General features: G+C 40.5%; 2 protein-coding genes across 2 annotated transcripts in view; one reads left to right on the top strand and one right to left on the bottom strand.

The window, feature by feature from the left end:
* LOC137258832 (glycosylphosphatidylinositol anchor attachment 1 protein-like) overlaps positions 1-22,823 on the bottom strand; it is a 155,634-nt gene that overhangs the window by 55,114 nt on the left and 77,697 nt on the right. The gene's annotated exons all lie outside the window — the stretch shown is intronic.
* Positions 11,269-17,709, top strand: LOC137258833 (E3 ubiquitin-protein ligase TRIM56-like). Its single transcript, XM_067796527.1, has 3 exons — positions 11,269-11,404; positions 13,972-14,263; positions 15,080-17,709. Exons 2-3 carry the CDS (start codon positions 13,972-13,974, stop codon positions 16,777-16,779), a joined length of 1,992 nt encoding a protein of 663 aa, XP_067652628.1. The 5' UTR covers positions 11,269-11,404; the 3' UTR covers positions 16,780-17,709.

Raw genomic sequence — 22,823 nt, forward strand, 5'->3', positions numbered from 1 at the left:
ACAGGCATTTATCATGAAAACCAACAGCATAATAGAAGATACACGTTAAACTGTTTCACTGAAATTAATATAGAGGATTGTCCTGCGGACAGCCAACTGCAAGTCCCTATGGACAGCTGACTGTAAGACCCTGTGGATGGCCGACTGCAAGCCTCTGCACCACCACCTGCTTATAGAAAGTAGTTGAAATAATTTTTAGACTCACACTATTAGAGATTAATTCACACCTATATTAATAATGGATTTGTGGTGTATTGAAAATATATCTCTGACTGATGTCAAGTCTCCGATTGTTAACCAGCTCACAGAATTAGAGCATGGTATCTATCAATTGACTATTGCTATTAATGAAGATGTCTTCAAACAGTATTTTCTGACTGAATTCACTGCTGATAGTTTACATAAGTGGATATCCTGCTACCTAAATGACTACATAAGACATGAATATGACACTGAACCCATAATCGATATAGTCACTCTGAATAGAGCACAAGATTACTGATAAGATTGTAACCAACCCTCAGCTGAGTGGTCCATCACTTCATCGATCATGCTATTCATGGCGTCTCGTTGCCATAGAGCTATCACGTGTTCGCAGTGTTGATAACACAGGATAGACCCATTAAACCGAGATTATTGCTCTCGGTCCTGAGTAGCTGAATCGGTTGAGGTGCAGGCTTATTGTGTTCAGTTGCGCAGCTGTGCATTGTGAGCTGGTATCCTGCCTTTGCCTCAGATTGACTCCCTTGCACAATTTCGTGACACAACCCCCTCTTGACCCTGGCAAATGTCGTGAGCAAGGGATCACGAACATATCAGTTGGGTCTCTGAGAAGGGCCTTTCTGAGTGGGGCACTCTCACAGTGAGAGCAGGCACCGATGCAGTCTTACTTGGGAGAATGTGCACCATCCATCTTCCTTCTCCTTTGGGGAACTGTGGCTACAAACGGACCCTTTTACCCTGTTATTTATTCTTTCTAATCTTTCTAGTCTGGAGGGGTCCCCACACCCCCTATATGCTATTGTGTGTCACTGTGTGACCCGGCTATCGATCAATTAACATTTAGACATTTGTTTAGTCTAGTGAATAGGCCGGCCCACAGTGGAGGCAACCCTCACAGTAGGCTCGTGTGAAGGAAGACGGGTTGTGTCTTTTTGTTTTGGAGTTTTATGAAAGGGGGTCTAGATCTATGTTATTGATAAGTATAAGGCTTATATTGGAGATGAGCTCGTTCCACCATCATGAATACTACTACCTCAACAATGTCCTGTCGCCCGTAGTGATAGAGCATCATGGAAGGAGTAATATCAATATCATTCGGCAACACTGATTCCTTACATGGTTGGACAGTAACAGTTTTGACAGGATAATGTTTCTCCTTGTCGATATATTCCCGGATGACTAGGCTACTATTTGCTGGTATAACTATGTTACTTGCAACCATGTTATGCACTCTTAACAAGTCCTAAGCGCCAATCTGTCTTCACAAGTTCTCTCTCCAACAACACCATGTTAGGTACCATGGAGTGTGTATTCTTGACTTCTGCAGGAAAGAAGTAACATAACGTTCCTTACATCTGTCCATAAGAAGTGTCAACACATTAGTTCCTAGGAGAACAGGTACTCTGGCATTATAGTTACTTCTAGGAACCACTAAAAGCAACCCTGGCAGACTATCATCCTAATTTACTCCTCTAGCTCTAATGTCTATCTGCATGACACCTAAGTAAGGAAGCATGTTTCCATCTGCACACTCGATGTGTAATATTTCATCAATAGTTGCCATAGGGAGGTGAGACAGATTATCCTGATAGAAATCCTGACAGATAGCAGAGACAGTTGAACCGGTGTCCAATAAAGCTGTACATTGAAGTCCAGAGATTGTCACGCTAGCTTCACTGGCATCTCCGATGAAAGATGGTTGGGGTTGTGACCTCTGTCTTTGTTGACCCATGACATACCCTTCCCCACAGGTCGATTCTCGTCTAAAGGACGCCTGTGTGAAACGTTTACTCTACATCCTCTCATCAAATGACCTTCCTGACCACAGCGCCAACAGATAACTAGGTCCCTCAGTTCTCTTGGTCCATGATTATCCTGACTCATCTTTGTAGTAGGCCCTTGAGAGTGTGAGGTACTGGATGGTACAAACTTCAGAGTCCATCCAGATTTGTCATGATGCTGCTGTTGTCTCACCTGGTTCTTTAAAGAGCTAATGTCAGCAGACAACCTTATCACCATTCCGATTAGTGTTCCTTTAGATTGGAAGATTCACGCGATGCGTGTCTTACACGCTGTTTGTTTGCAAGAGGATACTGCTTTCCGTTGATTTTGATCACTCTCGATGCGCCCGATGCTCTCAAAATTCTGTATGGTTTCATGCTGATAGATTGAAACATCCTTGTACTGAGGTAATAATCCCTGCCAAAATACACTTCTAAGATCCTTATACATCTGGCTTACACTGGGTTTAGTTCCACGCATAGCGTTTCCATAAAGTTCTTCAACGCGATATGACCAAGATATGACTGATTCATTCGCTTTCTGTTTAGAACTATTGAAGCTGGCTCTTAAGGATTAGGGTTCCTCACAAATTCCATAAACGCTATCTAATTTTGCACGTAGTACATCAATGCTAGTGTCAGCACCAGAAAAGGAAGCAACTTTGGCTGCATCACCTTTGAGTGATCTACGGATGGCCTTAACCAGAACATGTGGAGGGTACTTTGAGTTATTCAGAAGACATTCTACTTCATATCTCCAGACCTCATATGTAGCTTCTCCCTTTCCATGTTCACCTAGAAATGTAGATAGCTGCGGCAGCTGTGTAATATTCGCGAGAGCATCCACCAACTGAGAGGACGCTGGTTTTGCACTTGGTAAAGACTGATTCGATTCATTATCATGTTCAGCCTTCACCAAAACTGATTGTTCCCACAGAAACAAGGTAAGACATAATCCATTGCCTCAGCTCCTCTGGGGTATCTGCCTTAGCAGTTATTCCCATACCTTTTAGGGTCTCTATAAGGATGCTATAGTCATAATCCCTGGTGGGATTTTCGAGTCGGCCATATTTGGGAAGTAATTCTCAGTAACAACTGATCTGAACCAAACTCAAAAATATTTACACTTCAAGAACACATGATACACAATGAAGTAAACAACGAAATGCACCAAAAACTATCTGGAATATTAATGTAACCAATTCAATAACACGACTCAGTTGACTGATTCAATCTAAAAGTAGTGATGTTTGTTTATCTCTATGTAGGGCAATAGTAAATGTCAATGATAGACACAGGAAAACAACCTATATATCAAACAGACTTATTCAAGTGTCCTAAATGCACAAGTCGACGAAGTCAAAATATCACATCACAACGCCAACTGCCGACAGCATAATAAAAATCAACTCCACAAACCAAGGAGTGTCAAATCACCATGCATTACTGCTGTAAAACCAGTGGAGATGAAACTAAAATGAAAGCGTTCTGAGGCTGATGTCCATGAATAGCGTATTTGTGCATTATAATCGGATAACGCATAATGTGGTCATGGCGTATATATAGGAAGAGCCAAGTCACAGTTTACATCACAATGTCAATGAGTTATACGACCTAGATCAGTGTCCCACTGTATGACGCTCAACGACCCACTGGTCATAACGCTGAGATCTGTGAGAGTCCCACGTTTTGCCATAATGTTCCTCACCGGGGGCTCCATTTGTCACAGCTACTGGCGCCGGTGAAATAAAACTCTCGGGTTGTTCTCATTTCGCCTACACTTAAATTTCATGAAAAGTAATTAGTGGCAGTAACCTACAACCCCCATACAATAATGAGTCACTAAGTAGTGTTAATCTGGTAATTTAAAACAACTGGCATGCAGGGAGGTGATTTTATAAAGAAACATTGACATTTTGGCTTAATGATCTGTGAGTACAGGGCTGTTATTATAACAGTCTTAGACAATTGACTTTGTAAAGAGATTAATTTGAACTACTACAGATAGGTGAGTAAACGGAAATATACAGTATGAGCATTATATAAATGAAGATATTGCATGTTCCTGACATACCAGCATGGCAAATATTCAACGTGTGGAATATGTTACATCTCAACGAGGTGGACAACAAGTTTTTCATGCAGGGTATCGTTATCGTAAATTAGCAACACATTGGAAATGTGTCTTCGCAGGATGCAATGTCCGATTAGGTACTGTAGGTGGCCACGTATCTTCAGTTTCCCGACATGCACACCCTCCAGTTGAAGAGCCTGAAAAGTATAATGTCCTCAGCAGACTTAGAAACCGAGTTCAAGAAGACGCAACGAGACGCAGAGAATCCAGGCTTTTGATGACTATGTGACAAGAACTTGGTTAGACTATGACGCTGTGTTTAAGATACCAATTTGGAATCACCATGGAAGTGTTGGTACCCGAACAAATAACCATTTGGAAGGCTTCCATAACAAGTTACAATTACGTGTAGGAAAACCACATCCTAACATATATGAATTTGTCAACAACATCAAGAAGGTCGAGGAATCCTGGAATATCCCCAGTTGCTGTATGCAATGTTTTTAAAATTCATCATGCAATAAACTCATAAACGCATATTTTGTTTTCTATTCTAAATCTGGTTTTCCTAGTTTGTCTTTACAGTTAACAGTTATTGGACTAGTCCATTTATGAGTACAGGGTAATCAGGTGGCAATTTAAGTCTTGTGTTGGCGAAATTGCACTGTAGGCGAAATGGTACCAATCCAAACTCCCGACTAGCTGTTTGGTGTGAATACGTTTGTTTATTCAGACGTCAGAGGGCTAGACAAATACCCTGTAAACATTGCATGAACATAATCACAATATGTAATTAATTATCACAAGGGTATATATTATCACAGATTCATCTTTACACCATTTATGAGAAAAAGGGATACAACTGAACACGTGTAAATCATGGTCACAGGAATATGCACAGTACAATGATAAAATAACAATTGCATTGATAACATGACTTTCCTATAATGTTTTTATTTTCAAATATGACCACAATGAGCTTGAAACAAACTCATCAATATTGGTACCAATTAATAGCAGAAAATATATTTCACACGTTTACGTTCATAATTAATAACTGCTCACCCATCTATAAGACAAAGCTGACCCTAGATATGTGATGACCGACGGTGACCCGTGGTCAGATGACTTTTCTACAAAATGAAACACAAACAATAATTAAACAGAAAAACCTAAGCACACACAGGAGAATATCATAGTGCCATAGTATCAACACTCATCACCATAGCGCGCACAGCATACACGCTCAACACTCATACACGAGATGAAAATATAGACAATAACGAATGTTATGAGATGCATACACGCTGCACAGCGTAACCCCTGTTTGCGCAAACATAATTACACATTCTAAATGCAAACTTATATATAATATACCTTTGTAGTCTAAAACTATATTTTACATATATTACTGAAATAATACACCCTAATTTAGTAGAAAGTATTTCACAACAAAATGTAACTAACCTGTGACTTCTCGTACTCTAGCTCACATCATCAGCTCTCAGAATGCAGTGAAACCCAATCAACCAATCAAAATCTTGGGCAAAGATTCTCAAACATGAAATGCACGTGAAATGCAGATTAACCCGGCCTACCCAGAAGAAAATACTGTTGGCCACAAATCTGTATAACACCAAGAAATATTTTTGTATGTGTCTTTATTGACATATAACATGAAATGTCACTGCTGCATATGTTGTGTTATGTTCACAATATTCAAAATCACATACACCTGTTCTCTCCTGAGTCTGTCGGTTTCACTCACTTTTTATCACAGTCACTGTTTACACAGAATCCCACAACGACTCCTCTGGCTTGATAAAATGTTGTGCAAAAAGCAGCATGTGGCACAAAAATGCACCATGAATTGGTTTGGTTACCTTGTGCTTGTTTTGAGTTCCTAACTTAAGTCCCTTGTATGGCAAACGCAAGCTTTTGCTAGAAGAATAAATACAGTATGGTTCAAAATTATTGAGAATAGCTAAAGCATTTCTTATTATTAAACGAGAACAAATCAGATAAAATTGAATGTATTGTGAAAGTGAACTGACCTTTTCATGTTGTGTAGGTAACAATTTAATATTTTATCAAGTCTCCTTGAGCTTCACGGCACAGTCAAAGACGGGTAGGCATACTTCCTATCAGAGAGGTTAGTGTCTCGTGAGTTATGCTGTCCCAGTATCGGACCACTTCTCTCTTCATGTCTTCAATTTTTGTCAACCCCTTTTGATTCACACATTCCTTCATCATCCCCCAAATGTTCTCAATGGGATTTAAGTCAGGACTATATGCAGGAAATGGTAATGCAGTCACATTTTTCTCCTGAAACCACTGCTTGGCATGTTTTGCGGTGTGTTTAGGATCATTATCTTGCTGCAAAATCCAGTCATTTCCATAAAACACATGTGCACTTGGAAGGAGAAAATGATCTAATATGTTAGTGTAGCGTTGACTTGTCAGATTTCCCTCAAACACACACAGCGGGGTCGTTCCTAATAAGGATATCCCTCCCCATACATGAAACTTTGGGCTGTATTTAGGTCGTCGATACAACGGTGCTGACGCAGACTTTGTCCATATTTTCACATTATTGGGATATACCCATATTGAGCTTTCATCAGTAAAAATCACATTTTCCCAGTCAAAGTTTTCATGTGCCAAACACCACTCAACACGCCTGTCTGTATGTTCTTGTTTCATGAGAGGAGAAGGAATTCCAGTCTTTTTCTCCCATCCAAGATCAATCAAATTTCTTCTAACTGTAGATTTTGATACAACTGTTGATCCCCTTTCTATCATTTCATACCTGATGTTGGAGATGCTTGCCCTTTGCTTTTTAGACGCTAAAATTCCCAGCCGGACGCGATCTGAGAAGTCCAATTTTCTGGGTCTCCCTGCTCCTTTCTGGTGCCCAAAATCCTTTCCCTCTTTAAAATTCTTCCTAATCCTATACACAGTAGAAAGAGGAGTTCCTGTTCTCTCTGCCAATGTATTTACATCATCAATTCCTTGATTACACAACTCAAAAATCAACCTTCTTTTATCTTCAGCAGACATTGTTGACAGTGCTGAGGAAAATGACGTCTGCTACAAATTCAGGGGAGGTAACTCTAATTGTACTATACTCAGTAGGCCAAGATGAGTTACCTCCCTTATACCATTACTTAGTTTTAAGTATCAGTGAATCAGTTGAGGTGTTAGGATAGCTCAAAGTAAGAAGAAAAATTCTCAATAATTATGAACCAGACTATACATAACAAGAGATGCCCTGTAATGAATCCGACTTTTCATTTTGTCGAGTGCAGCGCCCAAAATCTGACCGCGGCACATGACTCAGTCTGTATTGTCGGAGTTTGCTTACGTTTCAGCTTTTGTTAAAGGCAATATTTCACGACTTTTGACACTGAACTCAGTCCTAGACACCGGCATACACTCAGCATGTGATTAAAACCAGTTTCGCAGACGCAGACAACACGGTCCCATGAGACAGTTTTCGATGTACGAAGAAAATGTTTACATTCCAGTTGTTGCAATGCTTTCTGTCTGGAGACTGATGGTCTCGAAGTTTGAATTATCGATTTCAGGAAAGGTTTTCATTGCATCGATTGGATCTAAGGTGAGTGCATATGCCCCACTATATATAACACAGTCCAAGATGTTGTCGAAAACGTGTGAACTTGTGTGTTTATTGTCAGGGCGAGGATAGCATTTCCGAAGTCCATTGTTTGACGAACACAAAGATTTTACAAGAAGCAGACACACGTATGAAGAGACAGGAATATTTGCTCGTCTGTTTTGTAACAATGTAGAAGTAAGCATGCATAAACAAAAGATATTTATGAAAGCTTTACCGAGATGTAAGGTAAAGTCCACTAATCATGAGATGAACCTTTTGTCTTTTGCACCGGTGAGTGTGAGGGTCCTTGTTGTATTGCTGGTATCAAACAGATGCATGGGGTAGAATATTAAATTCGTGATGAACTGGTATAGTTTTCTTTTCTAATTCGTTTGCTGTTATCAATCAATAGTACCCATGTAAACAATTATATGAATATCGCAGGTTAAGGCACATGTTATCTCCACTCTGTATCTTCTTGGAACGCACAGTTTGTACAACTGTAGTATTTTCACTGGTGAGATGCGTCAGATTTCATGCATCGTCTTCCTTGGTGATTTACCAAGTGGTTTGATTTATTCGTGTCATATGTTTTATGTGGGATTACACTTTCCCAGAAAATTACAGATTTTAGAAACCCTCGGTGTTTGTCCATGATGGTGAAACACTCATGCAAAGCACCGCGATTCGCTGAACAGATCCCTTGGACACGCCAGGATTCTGTTTTGTCCAATTATGAGGTATCTCAGCACCAATGATATTGAATAATGTTGAAGAATGAATGAGAGGGACAATGCTTTCTCCAGGGTATATAACTCTGGACAGGGTATGTGTTCAGGTTGATAGGTGGCGTTGTAACCGAGTACGTCATTTCCGCTTCACGTGCAGTCAAGGTCCGTTGATTTCTGTTAACGTTCAATGGAGGCTATGAGGTAATAAGATTAAGTACAGTTTTAAGAGGTTATTCCGAGCTTACGACATGTTATGTCATCTATTCACAGCCAGATGGTGAAAAATGCAACGCAGAGTCCATAATCATGTCATAATGTGAACGGCTGAAACTGGGGAACAAGCACATCAGGATCGCAGACTCCTGGGACACAGTGAGGCAATATGTTTCCAATGAGGTCGCTGATAATTGTGACGATGATCTGATTTCGTGCAAACAGCAAAGCTGTCAGGAAATTGCGGGGAAGATGCGCGCCGTATGCAAGCAAAACTGCTCGCAGGAATCCTACGGTTAGTCGTCCCGTGGCTAGTGTTTCTAACGCTCCGCAGCATATCCAGTCTGTGAGCAGCCCTTTCGTGCCAGAGGTTGGGGCACAGGAGCATGATTCGCCTGTGGCACGTTTTCACACTTCCGGAGAACTATCCCTATACCAGTGGCGGAAGTCAGGGAACGTTAGTCGGAGGTTATGCAGGCCAGTCGGCCCAGTGAGCAGAGACAGGATTTATCATCACTTAAGTGCACTTTTCACAAATGCTGCCAGGGACATTTATACTGAAAGCCTTACTGAAAGTGATTTTGAATATGAACAGGGAATGTCGGAGATTTTGGTCAAGGGTCGGCTTAGACGCTGTTTACCATTTTGGAAGTCTACCGGTTACGTGCAATTTGTAATAGATATCATTGCAAATGGGTATAAAATTCCTTATCTAACCAGACCGCCTAATATGTTTTCCAGAAACAACCAGTCGACAATACAGTATGCAAGTTTTGTGACAAAAAACTATTGGTGAGCTGAAGAAGAAAATACTGATTTGTGAATGACATACAGCCTCTGTTGACAGCAACCTGATGTCTTTCTATCAGTGCAGTCCTCTGACAGAAAACGGTTGGTTTTGGATCTGTCGAAAGTGAATAATTGTGTTTCAAATCTAGTGTGAAATGTTAGGACTGGAAAACGGCTTTAGTCTATATACGTCAGAATGATTATCTCATAGTTCTGGAAGGATACATTTGTACAAATTTCTGGTGTTACCATTTTGCTTGAATTCGGCACCATATGTGTTTACTGAGAATGCCAGACAGCTATCAAAGAAATGGCGGGCAGAAGGTTACAGGGTTTTTACTTTTGGGTCATATTGCAAGGGGCGATATTGATTCTCTAATGGATATGAGAATGTTAGCAATTTGTTTACTTGGCTATGCGGAATTTCTGAGGTCTAGTAGTTTATTGAAGAGCAGTCGTGTTGATATTATATTTTACCAGGCTCACATGATGCTGTTTATTGAGAAATCCAAAACAGATATCTGCAGGGGTGGTGCCCGGCTGGATATTGGTCAGACAAACACAAAGTTGTGCCCTGTAAGTTTTCTAGAAAAAGTATTTGGTTCAAGCCAGAATTGATCCTAATTCTGACTGTTTTGTCAGACGTTTCTTGACAAGAAGTATACAGGCCTGATTTCTATTGGCTTTGAAGGCTGTTATAATACTGCGTGTATGCAATTCAAGTGTTTTTGCCTGAAGACATGTTATGATATCTCGAGATTTAATGAAATACTTGCGGAGTCTTGGGTGAGGAGGCATTGCAATGCCATGTTGATAATGAATGGATGTCACGTCCTAGATGGAGAAAGAGCCGTTATATCACGTGTTTTCAGGACTGAAAAGCCACCATTACACTTTGCAGAGATTGAATGCATCTCACGGACTGAGCCATTATAACAATGTTATGATAATGATGGATTGAAGATGGCATGTTTAAAATTGTATTTAAAGTTGGGTTGTTACAATAAAGATATGTGTTTGTATTTATATATTTAATTGTGAAATGTGTACATCGCTGCAGGAACACGGTTCCAGAGTTTTTTAATTAAAGGTTTATCACTGGTTTTACGTGTCGTTCATCATCATTGTGTAACTGTGACTTGTTAACATTCGTTTTATGCATTGTATGTTGTGTAAATATGTTTATTACGGGTAAACTATGATGGGATGATGATGATGATGATGATGATGATGACGACGACGACGACGACGACGGGGATGAGTAAGATGTAATGAATATCGGCAATAACAGCGAGCCCTGTTTTGATACAATGTTTTGTGTCGTCTGTTAGATAGGAATGTTGGGGCTGGAGAATCCCCGTGCGTGTGCGTTTCACGCAGTCCAGGACCTGTATCAGTGCAGATGTCAGTTTTAGAACAGTCTGATCACTAGCCAGGTTTGAATAGATTCGCACTCTAATGTTGTTGATTGTCCACATGACACAGACGCAGACACAGATGTCAGGCCCTACACACAGATCACCTCTGAAGACACCAATGAGCTTCAAACTCTGTAGAGACGAGTCGGATGTTTACCACTCGGCTTCCCATTTCCCCTCCACAGCCCTGTGTACTACGGGTTTTGTGACATATTCACGTATGAAGTTTAAAGAGATGTTTAAAATCAGCTTACATACTCCTATATTAGAACAGAACGATGTACGCCTTATCGGGTTATTTCTGTCACAGCTCATGCACTCTTTGAAAATATTTCCGCAACTATGAGCTCAATTACGGATAGGATACTGCTCGGCGATACCCGTCGCTAATCAGTAGCTATCACGATCCAACCAATCTCTGCACGGACTGAGTGGAACGAGGAAGTGATGTAAGTTCGCGTGCTGGCGATATTTGCCAGATTTCACATACACTACAATTCTGAGAAGGACCATGTATAACGGCGTCATAACTCCGTGATTAATGGAGAAGGTGTGAAGTAAGTAGTTTGCTAATTCAGCCATGGTGTTATGTTTCCTGCGTGTGACTTTCCCACTGCTGTCTTGACAAGTGTACTTTCGTTATGCACAGGGAACCGACTACTCTTATCTCAAACAAACTGGTGTGTAGACTTACCGATAAACTGACGTCAGTTAATTAGAAGGTCAATCGTATCTACACATAACACAGTCTTGAGACAGTTTTGGTGTATATTGTAAAGAGTCATTGCATTTGTTGGGAGATCTCTTACAAATTCATTTCTGCAACCTCGGCCAGTACATTATATAGGAGACATTATATATAAGCGTTAATGCACCGATTGAAAGCGACTGTGGCAATATGAAAAGCCTCAATTTGGAGACAAGCCCAACTAAAATTATTATTAAATCTAAACGGATTAAAGTTTACATGTTCTATAAGGATGACATCATACTTGGGTAGTTAGGTGACGTCATGGAAAACCCATTCTCATCAGTATTCACGTGATTCCCTACAGCTATGTATCAATTGTTATGTACACAATATTGACAGGTGTGATTACTTCCGTCTTGTTTGTCAATAGGAATAGACAGGCGATATGGAATGTGAGAACAAGTTCAACTTAGAGATGAATTATTATTGTAGGATATTTATATACCACACACATCCATGCGTCTAGTACATGCACAAGGCACTGGAGAGTTCTCTTGGTCAACGGATGTTTTCCTGTGACGTTTTTCCCCTTCAGCCGGGGGCCATAGAAATATATCATAAATGGTACGTGACCAAATGCTGAACACACGAACACGCGCATACATCAAGTGTTGGGTATAGTAACGTGGAGCATCATTGGACAAAATACTGAGACTACATAAATTGGGGAACCACTCCACCCAGCTGGGAATGGGTACCCTGCGAGGACGAGACTGTGTGATAACTCGCCTAACAGACTGCATGAATACTCCCCAGGTAGTTCAGTTGTTTACAACAATGCCCTCTATAGTCACCTGCTATCTCTCTATATCAAAGAAAGAATGATGTAAATCTCATGTTATACAGTATGGTTCAAAATTATTGAGAATAGCTAAAGCATTTCATGTTATTAAACGAGAACAAATCAGATAAAATTGAATGTATTGTGAAAGTGAACTGACCTTTTCATGTTGTGTAGGTAACAATTTAATATTTTATCAAGTCTCCTTGAGCTTCACGGCACAGTCTAAGACGGGTAGGCATACTTCCTATCAGAGAGGTTAGTGTCTCGTGAGTTATGCTGTCCCAGTATCGGACCACTTCTCTCTTCATGTCTTCAATTTTTGTCAACCCCTTTTGATTCACACACTCCTTCATCATCCCCCAAATGTTCTCAATGGGATTTAAGTCAGGACTATATGCAGGAAATGGTAATGCAGTCACATTTTTCTCCTGAAACCAATGCTTGGCATGTTTTGCGGTGTGTTTAGGATAATTATCTTGCTGCAAAATCCAGTCATTTCCATAAAACACATGTGCACTTGGAAGGAGAAAATTATCTAATATGATAGTGTAGCGTTGACTTGTCAGATTTCCCTCAAACACAAACAGCGGGGTCGTTCCTAATAAGGATATCCCTCCCCATACATGAAACTTTGGGCTGTATTTAGGTCGTCGATACAACGGTGCTGACGCAGACTTTGTCCATATTTTCACATTATTGGGATATACCCATATTGAGCTTTCATCAGTAAAAATCACATTTTCCCAGTCAAAGTTTTCATGTGCCAAACACCACTCAACACGCCTGTCTTTATGTTCTTGTTTCATGAGAGGAGAAGGAATTCCAGTCTTTTTCTCCCATCCAAGATCAATCAAATTTCTTCTAACTGTAGATTTTGATACAACTGTTGATCCCCTTTCTATCATTTCATACCTGATGTTGGAGATGCTTGCCCTTTGCTTTTTAGACGCTAAAATTCCCAGCCGGACGCGATCTGAGAAGTCCAATTTTCTGGGTCTCCCTGCTCCTTTCTGGTGCCCAAAATCCTTTCCCTCTTTAAAATTCTTCCTAATTCTATACACAGTAGAAAGAGGAGTTCCTGTTCTCTCTGCCAATGTATTTACATAATCAATTCCTTGATTACACAACTCAAAAATCAACCTTCTTTTATCTTCAGCGGACATTGTTGACAGTGCTGAGGAAAATGACGTCTGCTACAAATTCAGGGGAGGTAACTCTAATTGTACTATACTCAGTAGGCCAAGATGAGTTACCTCCCTTATACCATTACTTAGTTTTAAGTATCAGTGAATCAGTTGAGGTGTTAGGATAGCTCAAAGTAAGAAGAAAAATTCTCAATAATTATGAACCAGACTATATTACTATGATTATGTATAATCCCTGAAAGTTTCACTGATTATGTATAATGTCTGGTTCATCCAGTAAACATACATATCCAATGAAATTTTCAGAGATTATACACCTAGAATTAGATATCCATGAGCGAAGCTTGTCATCAGTGGTAGTGCTGGTATGTTTACAAATTTGAAATGATGAGTTCCTATAGTTTAGGTGTTATGCTGTGCTATACGTTTATCTTCTATTTGCAGATGGCGATGTATCAGAAACTGCAGGAACATTTCCTGACATGCACCATATGTACAGAGGTGTTTGACAATCCATGCACCCTTGTCTGTTATCACACATTCTGTCGGAAATGTGTCGTCAAGTACACCAAAACCAAACCGGAAGCCATCGGTGCCAAGTCCCTGCTGTGTCCTTTTTGCAGCAGGTTGACGACAGTGACATCCCCTGAGAGACCAATAGATGAATGGGCGGATGACGTCAAGCCGAGCTTTCTCATCCAGGGACTTTTGGACTCTTTTGGCCCTGGGTGTAAAGGTAGACAAGTACACATGCACATTTTTCTTGGCAGTGATGTAGCAATATGAATTATGGCAAGCTGGCAGTGTAATGAACGAAATTCAATGAGGTTTTCTTGCTCTACCGAGAACAGATAAGAAAGAGACACAAGTGCCAATGGCTTTGCAGTGTGGATTGCCACATCGCATTCGTAGTGGTTGTCGTCCAGTAGAACATATCCTTGTACCTACAATGTGTTACACAGGAAATGTGCGACCAAAACTGAAATGTGTTACATGTTCCGCCGTACAATTGTGTATTGTGCCCTTTGATATATCAATTTCCAAACATGATTAATTCATACTTATAATTATTTCAGTTTGCATATTTTACATTCACAATAACTTTGGATGGTTTGTGTGCAACCTCTGACACCTGTAGGTTAATGGAACCAAAGTGTATAGGGTCGAACTATTCAGGCGACTAAGGGGATCGGTGGTCAGACTCACTGACTTGCTTGAGACATGTCATCGGTTCCCGATTGCGCAGGTCGATGCTCATCTTGTTGATCACTGGATTGTGTGGTCCAGACTCGATTATTTGCAGACCACCGCCATATAGCTGGAATATTGCTGAGTGTGGTGTAAAACTAAACTCACTCACTCACATGACTGTGGTACTTGTTACGTAGATGTACTCTTCAAACATGTTTGAAATATCTGACAAATTAAGCATGAAATAAATCAACACATTGCATATAATGATTCACATTAGATATATATATCAACACATGCTGACAAGAACTTATCTAAATATTTTAGTTTCTTTTCATTCACCTTTCTGTTTCACGTGCAGATGCAAAAGATTGCACATGCTGTCAAGGAGAAGGGGAGACAACTCCTGCGACCGTGTGGTGTTCTGCATGCGGTGATGCCCTGTGTGAGGCATGTGCCAGGGCACACAGACGTTTTCCAGCCACTCGTCACCATGACGTACTTGATCTCTCCGGGGACGTCATTATCTCCAGGAAACGTAAAGTGATGTGTAATGAACACAAGGATGAGAGCATCAAATTCCTATGCAAAGATTGCAAAAGGGTCACCTGTCATACCTGTTGTGTTATCTATCACAGGAAATGTGAGTCAGTTGTCACTCTGGAGTCGGAATTACCTGCACTGAAGTCCCAGTTGTTTGAGAAGAAGGAAACTATTTTGAAGAAGCAAATGGAAATGGAAACAAAAGTTGATGGCGTTAAAGTGAAGGTCGTTACTGAAAAAGATCGATATGCAAAAATGGAACAAGACATCAAGTATTTTTTTAAAAAAGCAAGAGAGAAGATAACTCTCATGGAAAATAAACTCCTTTATGAGTTGAAAGAAGTTACTGAAAAACACATTGAACAACTGACAACAGACATAAAGTCGGGTGAAATGTCAGTAAAGATGTACCGACAACAGAATGAGCTGATAGAACAGGCTCTACAATCTGAGTGTGACATGGACGTGTATGAGATGTATCAGGGATGCGAGGCCGGTGATGTGGATGCCGTCGGAGACGTAGACGTGAGGAAGAAGGGAAGAATAGCCAGGATCACGTTGAGACAAAAGAGAAACAGGCTGAGAAGAACTCTGGACGATCTACGGCTGGGTGAGATAGTTGTCCAGTATGATGATATAGTGACCTTGGAGGCAACACCTGTGTCAGAAGACACTGGTTACGTGCTGGACCTGAAGGCTGCCCCTGTGTTACAGGACACCATTAACGTTAGGGTAGCAGGAGACAAAAGTAATGCATACACTAGAGATGTAACGGTGTTTCAGGTGAATGGTATACACACAGTGGTTCTAGCAGACTACAACAACAACAATGTGAAGTCCTTCTACATCAGGAACAAAAACCGACGTCACAGCAAGCTCAAACTGGGCGGTGCACCCTGGGGTATAACAAGGCTGAAACACAACCAGGTGGCTGCCACTGTGTTGCCCACCAGACAGATTGTAAAAGTTGAAATGAACCCCGACTTGGTGCTGCTGTCGACCATCACAACCAGCAAACAGTACTGGGGTATAACGTCTCTGACACCATCAACACTAGCAGCAAGTGCTGATAGAAATGTAGATATTCTGGACATGGCAGGAAACGTCCTTAAGTCAATGAACCCTGTAAATTGTGGAAAGGAAATAATACATTCTCCTTCCTTTCTTTGTACAACAAGAACAGGAAACATCCTTGTGTCAGATGATAGTTCAGGGTGTGTCCTGTGCCTGGCAACCGAAGGGGACGTTGTGTTCACCTACCCTACATCAAGACACACAACACTAGGGTATCCACGTGGTATCACAAGTACCAGTACAGGTGACATCCTGGTTGCTGACTACTATCAACATACTGTTGTTCATCTGACTGAGTCAGGAAAGTTTGTCAGGAACATACTCACTAAAGATGATGGCGTCTCCTACCCGCTCAGTGTTTGTGTAGATGGACCTGGCCTTGTTTATGTCTGTAATCAACTCTCACGTGAAATCAAAGTATTCACTTTCAGTAACACAGTATAGACCAATTACCATGTGCGCATTACAGATGCATATTCCGATTAACTCCAGTTACGACTTCCTGACTTCGGATTGACTGACGTACTGTTGACAAATCATCACATGTAATATACAGTGAGTTGAGATTTTAAGCTACATCGACAATATGTCAGGCAATATGTTGAGAACAATTTGTCATTTCATGATGAATAAAAGCAAGTCCAATAACAAGCAAGTCCAATAACAAGCAAGTCCAATAACAAGCAAGTGCAATGTTACCGAATATATCTAATACACTGTGGTGCTGGATGTAACTAGTGTGTGTGACTGTGTATAACTACACTATACCGTGGCTAACTTCTCCATTCAACATATGTAATATACTATGTAACTGAGGTAATCTGATGTTTAGTGTCAGTGAGTCTCATGTTGATGTCCTTTTAACTTCTTCTTATGTACGCAAAACAGTATAAGTTTCGTTATTGTGTATGAGTATACGTACCAAAACTAAATGAACAAAAACACACGTATTTATACCAGCGCATGTCACCTTTAGCTTAAACTCTGACGTCAGATCATTGTGTGTACATAGGCCTATTGTACGACGTTGTGAAATTACTGGAATTTCTAAATTTCTTGCATGTATGATTTTCTGTCATTGTCATCGGGTTTACGTATGAGCTTATAGGTGGAATTTGTTTCAACCTTAACTAAGAATTGATGTATATCTTCACCTGTAATGATCCTGATTAGACTTGGTCGTCACCATCCCATGTTTGTTGTAAGAGGCGACTACAGGGATCGGGTTGCCAATGGTTATTTACAGATAGATGGAATATTGAATAGTGTGGTGGTAAACAACATACAAGCATTTGGTGAGAAATCACTGTTACTCGATCATGAAGTGGTTCTGTGTATTAGAGCAACGAGTTTCCAATAAACAACGATTAAGGATGCCGTGTTATCTTCTAAGTGGAGTATACAAGTTACTTCAGTAGTTTGTTTCTTTGTCGGATGGTATCGCTTTTTAACACAATGTTTTCACACATAATCCCACAAAGACTCCTTTGGTCCGATAAAATGCAGCGTACAAAATCAGATCGTGGCTACAAAACACAGCCTATTGACATTTCTTTAAGATGGCGCTTTTTGTTTATGTCCGGGAGAGAGGTCTACAGTAGCATTTCTTGTGTCGTTCGTAGGACGAGCACAAAGAGTGAGTGAGTTTAGTTTTACGCCGCGCTCAGCAATATTCCAGCTATGTGGCGGTCGTCTGTAAACAATCGAGTTTGGACCAGGCAATCGAGTCATCAACAAGATGAGCATCGATCTGGGAAACCATGACTCTACAGCATATGAAACGAACCTTCATGTTGTGATATTACTGGTATGAAATTTCTGGTAGAAGGCAGAATAACAGAGCCGTGACTGGGTACTCTACAGGGAAGGTCTGAGACATTTTTCGATTCTAATTCGTTTTATAGTTTGATGCCATGGTGATGAACTGAGTAATCGATCATATACTGAACCGCTAAAGAAACGTCACCCTACCAAATATTTTGCCAGATATTTTTCGTCTTCATTTTCAATATTTTTTTCACTTTTTATGTGTTAGTTAGCCCTGGTTTGTAGCCACTGATCAAGAAAATTTGCTTTCAGATTCTATAATTTATACAAAACGCAGCTAGTAAAGTTAAAATAGCACGTGGTTTTTGTGCGTGTTTCATGAAAGTGACAATGCACTTGCATTGTCGGCTGTCATCGCTATAAGTGTGTGAGTTTAGTTTTACGCCGCACTCAGCAATATTCCAGCTATATGGCGGCGGTCTGTAAATAATCGAGTCTGGACCAGACAATCCAGTAATCAACAACATGAGCATGGATCTGCGCAATTGGGAACCGATGACATGTGTCAACCAAGTCAGCGAGGCTACCTCTTACGACAAGCATAGTCACCTTTTATGGCAAGCATGGGTTGCTGAAGGCCTGTTCTACCCTGGGACCTTCACGGGTCACCTCGCTATAGGAAGAGCCACCGAACATGCACTGAATCGTTCCTTATTCGACAGTAGCGACATGCAATGATTATGTAGGGAACAGTGAATGCTGGCCAGATCGCAAGACTTTACAAATCATTTTTATGTTCATGTTTGAGCAATATACCACCTGCAGCAACAAGCCCAAGCCACTGGAAGAACAACCGTGCTCGCACTGGAAGACCTTCTTTTACAACGTTCTGGCAAATTCGGCAGAATGTACGTCATTACCTGCAAAATCGGTTTGCTCGGCTGCGGAAATTGCAGGGACATCCAGCAGTAAACACCAAAGACCAATCAGCGACGAAACAGAGCAGAGGCGTTTGATGCAGGCAAACGTCAGGTGTCACAGGTCTTACCGGGGTCCGATCCTCACTGTTCAAGAACGTCGTGCTTGTCTTCAGTGAGCTACACATAATCGAAATTGGCATCACCAGGAGTGGCGAGCTGTAGTCCTTTCCGACAAAAGCTGGTATTCCGTCTCGACGGCTTATGGCAGAGTGAGAGCGTGACGACGTGGGGAGTGTTTTGCAGATGATTGTGTCCTTGAAAGATACTCGTGGGAAGGTCCGAGCAAATATTTTATTCTTAACTGTCCTCTGAAGAGGGTACTTAAGGCCACATCATTCAATATATGTTGATTATTCCAGAATTTCAGTCGTAGATTTTTTTTGTAGCTTTAATATATGGCTGAAGGGATGATGTAAATCCAGGCAGGTAGCAAAAGTAATGTAAGTCCGCATGGTTCTTAATCATTTGTACCTTCAGTTGCTGGCGACAGCCCGGCTTTATTTTGTGTTGTTTTGAAATAATTTAGCATTTTGCCTTCAGCTCAAAAGTAGTTTTAATTAATTTGTGACCATTTAGTTGTTATACTGTCCTTAGCTGATAGGTTTTTGAATGTATACACATATTTTTATTCTTAGTATATAACATTTTGTCGTCATGATATGTCTGAAATATTGCGGATGTGATGTCTATAATCTGCTTTCTCTGTGGAAATGAGTTTTGCAGTCAAGGCGTATACATTTTATACACGACAATAAACATAATGCCCATTGAAAAAGGAGTCTGGTGACATGAAAAGTATTAATTTTACGTTCGGTGAGTGAGTGAGGTTTTTTGGCCATATTCCAAACATGTCATGACTAAATCAAATTCTAGATACATAGTAATTGAAAATAATTCCTAAAAAGCTGTCAACAAAAGACAATAAAACGTCTAGATCTTCCAGAGATAATTCAGAGCTAAAATATCAAAAATTCTAAACATATTACAGTTGACATGTTGTATAGGGGTGACACCATACTTGGGTTGTTAGGTGACGTCATGGAAAGCCCCTTGTTATCAGCATCCACATGATTCTCTGTACTCATTTATCAAACGTTATGGACACAATATTGGCCGATAACTTCTATTCCAAGATATTTATATAGCGCTCATATCCACGCAGCTAGCACATGCACGAGGAGTTGGAATGCTCCTTTGATCTACGGATGCCCTTTTTCTGGCATTCTTCCAACCAACTCGACTCCTTGAGGAGTATTCAACTCATGTAGCCTGTTATCACACAGTTTCATCCTCAAGGTACCCATTTGCAACTGTCGTAGTCGTAGCATTTTGTCCAATTATACTGTACGTTACTATACCCACAACTAGGTGTGTGCATGTTTCCACCATCTGATCACCTACCATCGGATTATAAATATCTATATCAACGAAAGAAAGATGTAAATCAAATGATGCATTACCATTACAACTCTTTCAGTTTAGTACCCTCATGAGGTCATGCGTTATGGAGTAAAGTTTCTTTAAACACATGGGCACAATATGTGAAGGCTATTTCTTGTGTTCACCGCCCCTAAACTGTTGAAATGTTGCTAAAAGCGGCGTAAAACTAATCAATCGTCTGTTACCTTTACCAGGTAATATGTGTGAGAAGTAATCTCCAAATTCCAGGTAACATGAATTTTATGAGTAGTGATATGAAGGTGTGAAATGTGTTATGTCTGACTTTGTAGCACCTGAAATGAAGCCATACATAGAAATTGAGACTAGTAAACCGGGACCAAACCCAGCAGTTCCTAATGTCGGACTTGCCTTGGGTCTACACGACACACACACAGGAAAAACGGGAGCAAGGCTATTCAGGGCCAACATGGACATTCCACCCCCGCGTAAGTGCAGCATGCAGAAAACCTCCAAACAAAGTGATTAAGGCTGTAACTGAACTTAACACGAACGATATGGCAGAAAAGGGGGAATTAGTGAAGGAAGTTAATCGAAAGAAGGGTACGGAATTCTTCGACAATTTACAGGCTCCACAATGATCCGTGGACATCAGTAATCGACAAGTGCGACCATTCTGGGATCAAACTTATAAGTGCGATCACTTGAACACATAAACGGAAAAGGAGGCTGCCTATCACAAGGACTATCAGAAAGCCCCCACTGTTGACAAAAGGAAACCTATACAGTGAGTAAGTGAGTGAGTTAATATTTAACGTCAATCAGCATATCGTGACGAGAATACATTTAATACTCAAATGAGATATACGTCTACTATACGAACCTGTCAACGAAGGACAGTAAAACAACTAGAGTATCACACATGGAATTAAAACTAGCGTGGAAAGTAAAAACTAATATCTCTATTCGGACAATATAGGATAACATCAGGTTACAGATTGCCAACAAGTGGAGGTAGATTACCATACTAGAGACCATGGGGACTTACAGTACCTTTGCTACCTGCATGGACCCTAGTTGGATTTACACCCCACCCCCATCAGCTGTTAGCAAAGTACACATATGCTAAGAACAGTGAAAAGTTTACTGTAAATGTTTTTGGAGTTGCATACCCTCTCAGGAGGACAATAATTTTGCCGTGCTTCAACCCCCTTTGAGGGTACAGCCACCAACAATTCAAGTTCCCAATACAAACTATTAAAATACATCTATTTACCGAACATATATTATTCAAAAATATGCTTGACCGTGACTCTCTCATGATAAGGGATACAAAACGGAGGATCCTCACCTTTCAACAGGTATACATGAGTATATCGTGTATGACCAGTACGACATCGTCGTAAAATAACCTCTTCAAATCTGGACGTACAGCCCAAATTGGTTTAACCAATATACGGTTATATTTCATGTAATTTATTTATACCTACTTGGGTGTCCCACTTCTTTGTAATTAGAGTATGGAATAAGAAGTGGTGTCACAGATTTGTTGAGTGCTGCCTTGGCAGAAAGATCAGCCATCATGTTACCAGAAATGCCTACGTGGCTTGGTAACCAACAAAAGACGATGTCGTATTGGCCAGTTGCAAGATCATTATACAATTTAATGAAAGTGGATGTTTGTAAGAAAGATTATTTTATAGCCTGAAGGCAAGAAAAAGAATCTGAATAGATTATATACTCTTTATGTTTGGGGTGTCTTTGAATATATTTAAGAGCTGTTAATATGGCGTTGGCTTCTTGTGAAAAAAGAACTATTGTCTGGTAATCTAGAAGTTGTTGTTTTGGATCCAGTGACAGTGGCACAAGCCACTGTGCCACCGTCCTTGGACCCATCTGTAAATAAGGATTTATAATTGCTATATATATGTTTTAATTGATTATACTCTTGTTTATATTGTAGTTCATTGGTTTCTGATTTTTTAAATGTGGTTAATGTTAGGTCCACTTGTGGCCTAACCAACTGCCAAGGAGGAGAAGAAAGAAGACGGGAAGGGGCTACATTATCCAGGTCAATGCTGGCAGCAGAAATAAGTGGTTTTATTCATAAACCAAGAGTCGGAACAAGAGAAGCCTTCTTATTGAATAAATCTTCATACAGAGGATTGAAAACGCAGTTATATGCAGGGCTTGACTCATTTGAATATATTTTTGTTACATACTGTAAAGCTAATTTTATACGTCGCGGCTCAAGAGATGGTTCATCAGCCTCGACATACAGGCTGTCAACAGGTGAAGTTCGAAAGGAGCCAAGACAAAGTCTTAGACCTTGATGATGGACTG

This window comes from Haliotis asinina, chromosome 12 (genome assembly GCF_037392515.1).
Source record: "Haliotis asinina isolate JCU_RB_2024 chromosome 12, JCU_Hal_asi_v2, whole genome shotgun sequence".
NCBI lineage: Eukaryota > Metazoa > Mollusca > Gastropoda > Lepetellida > Haliotidae > Haliotis > Haliotis asinina.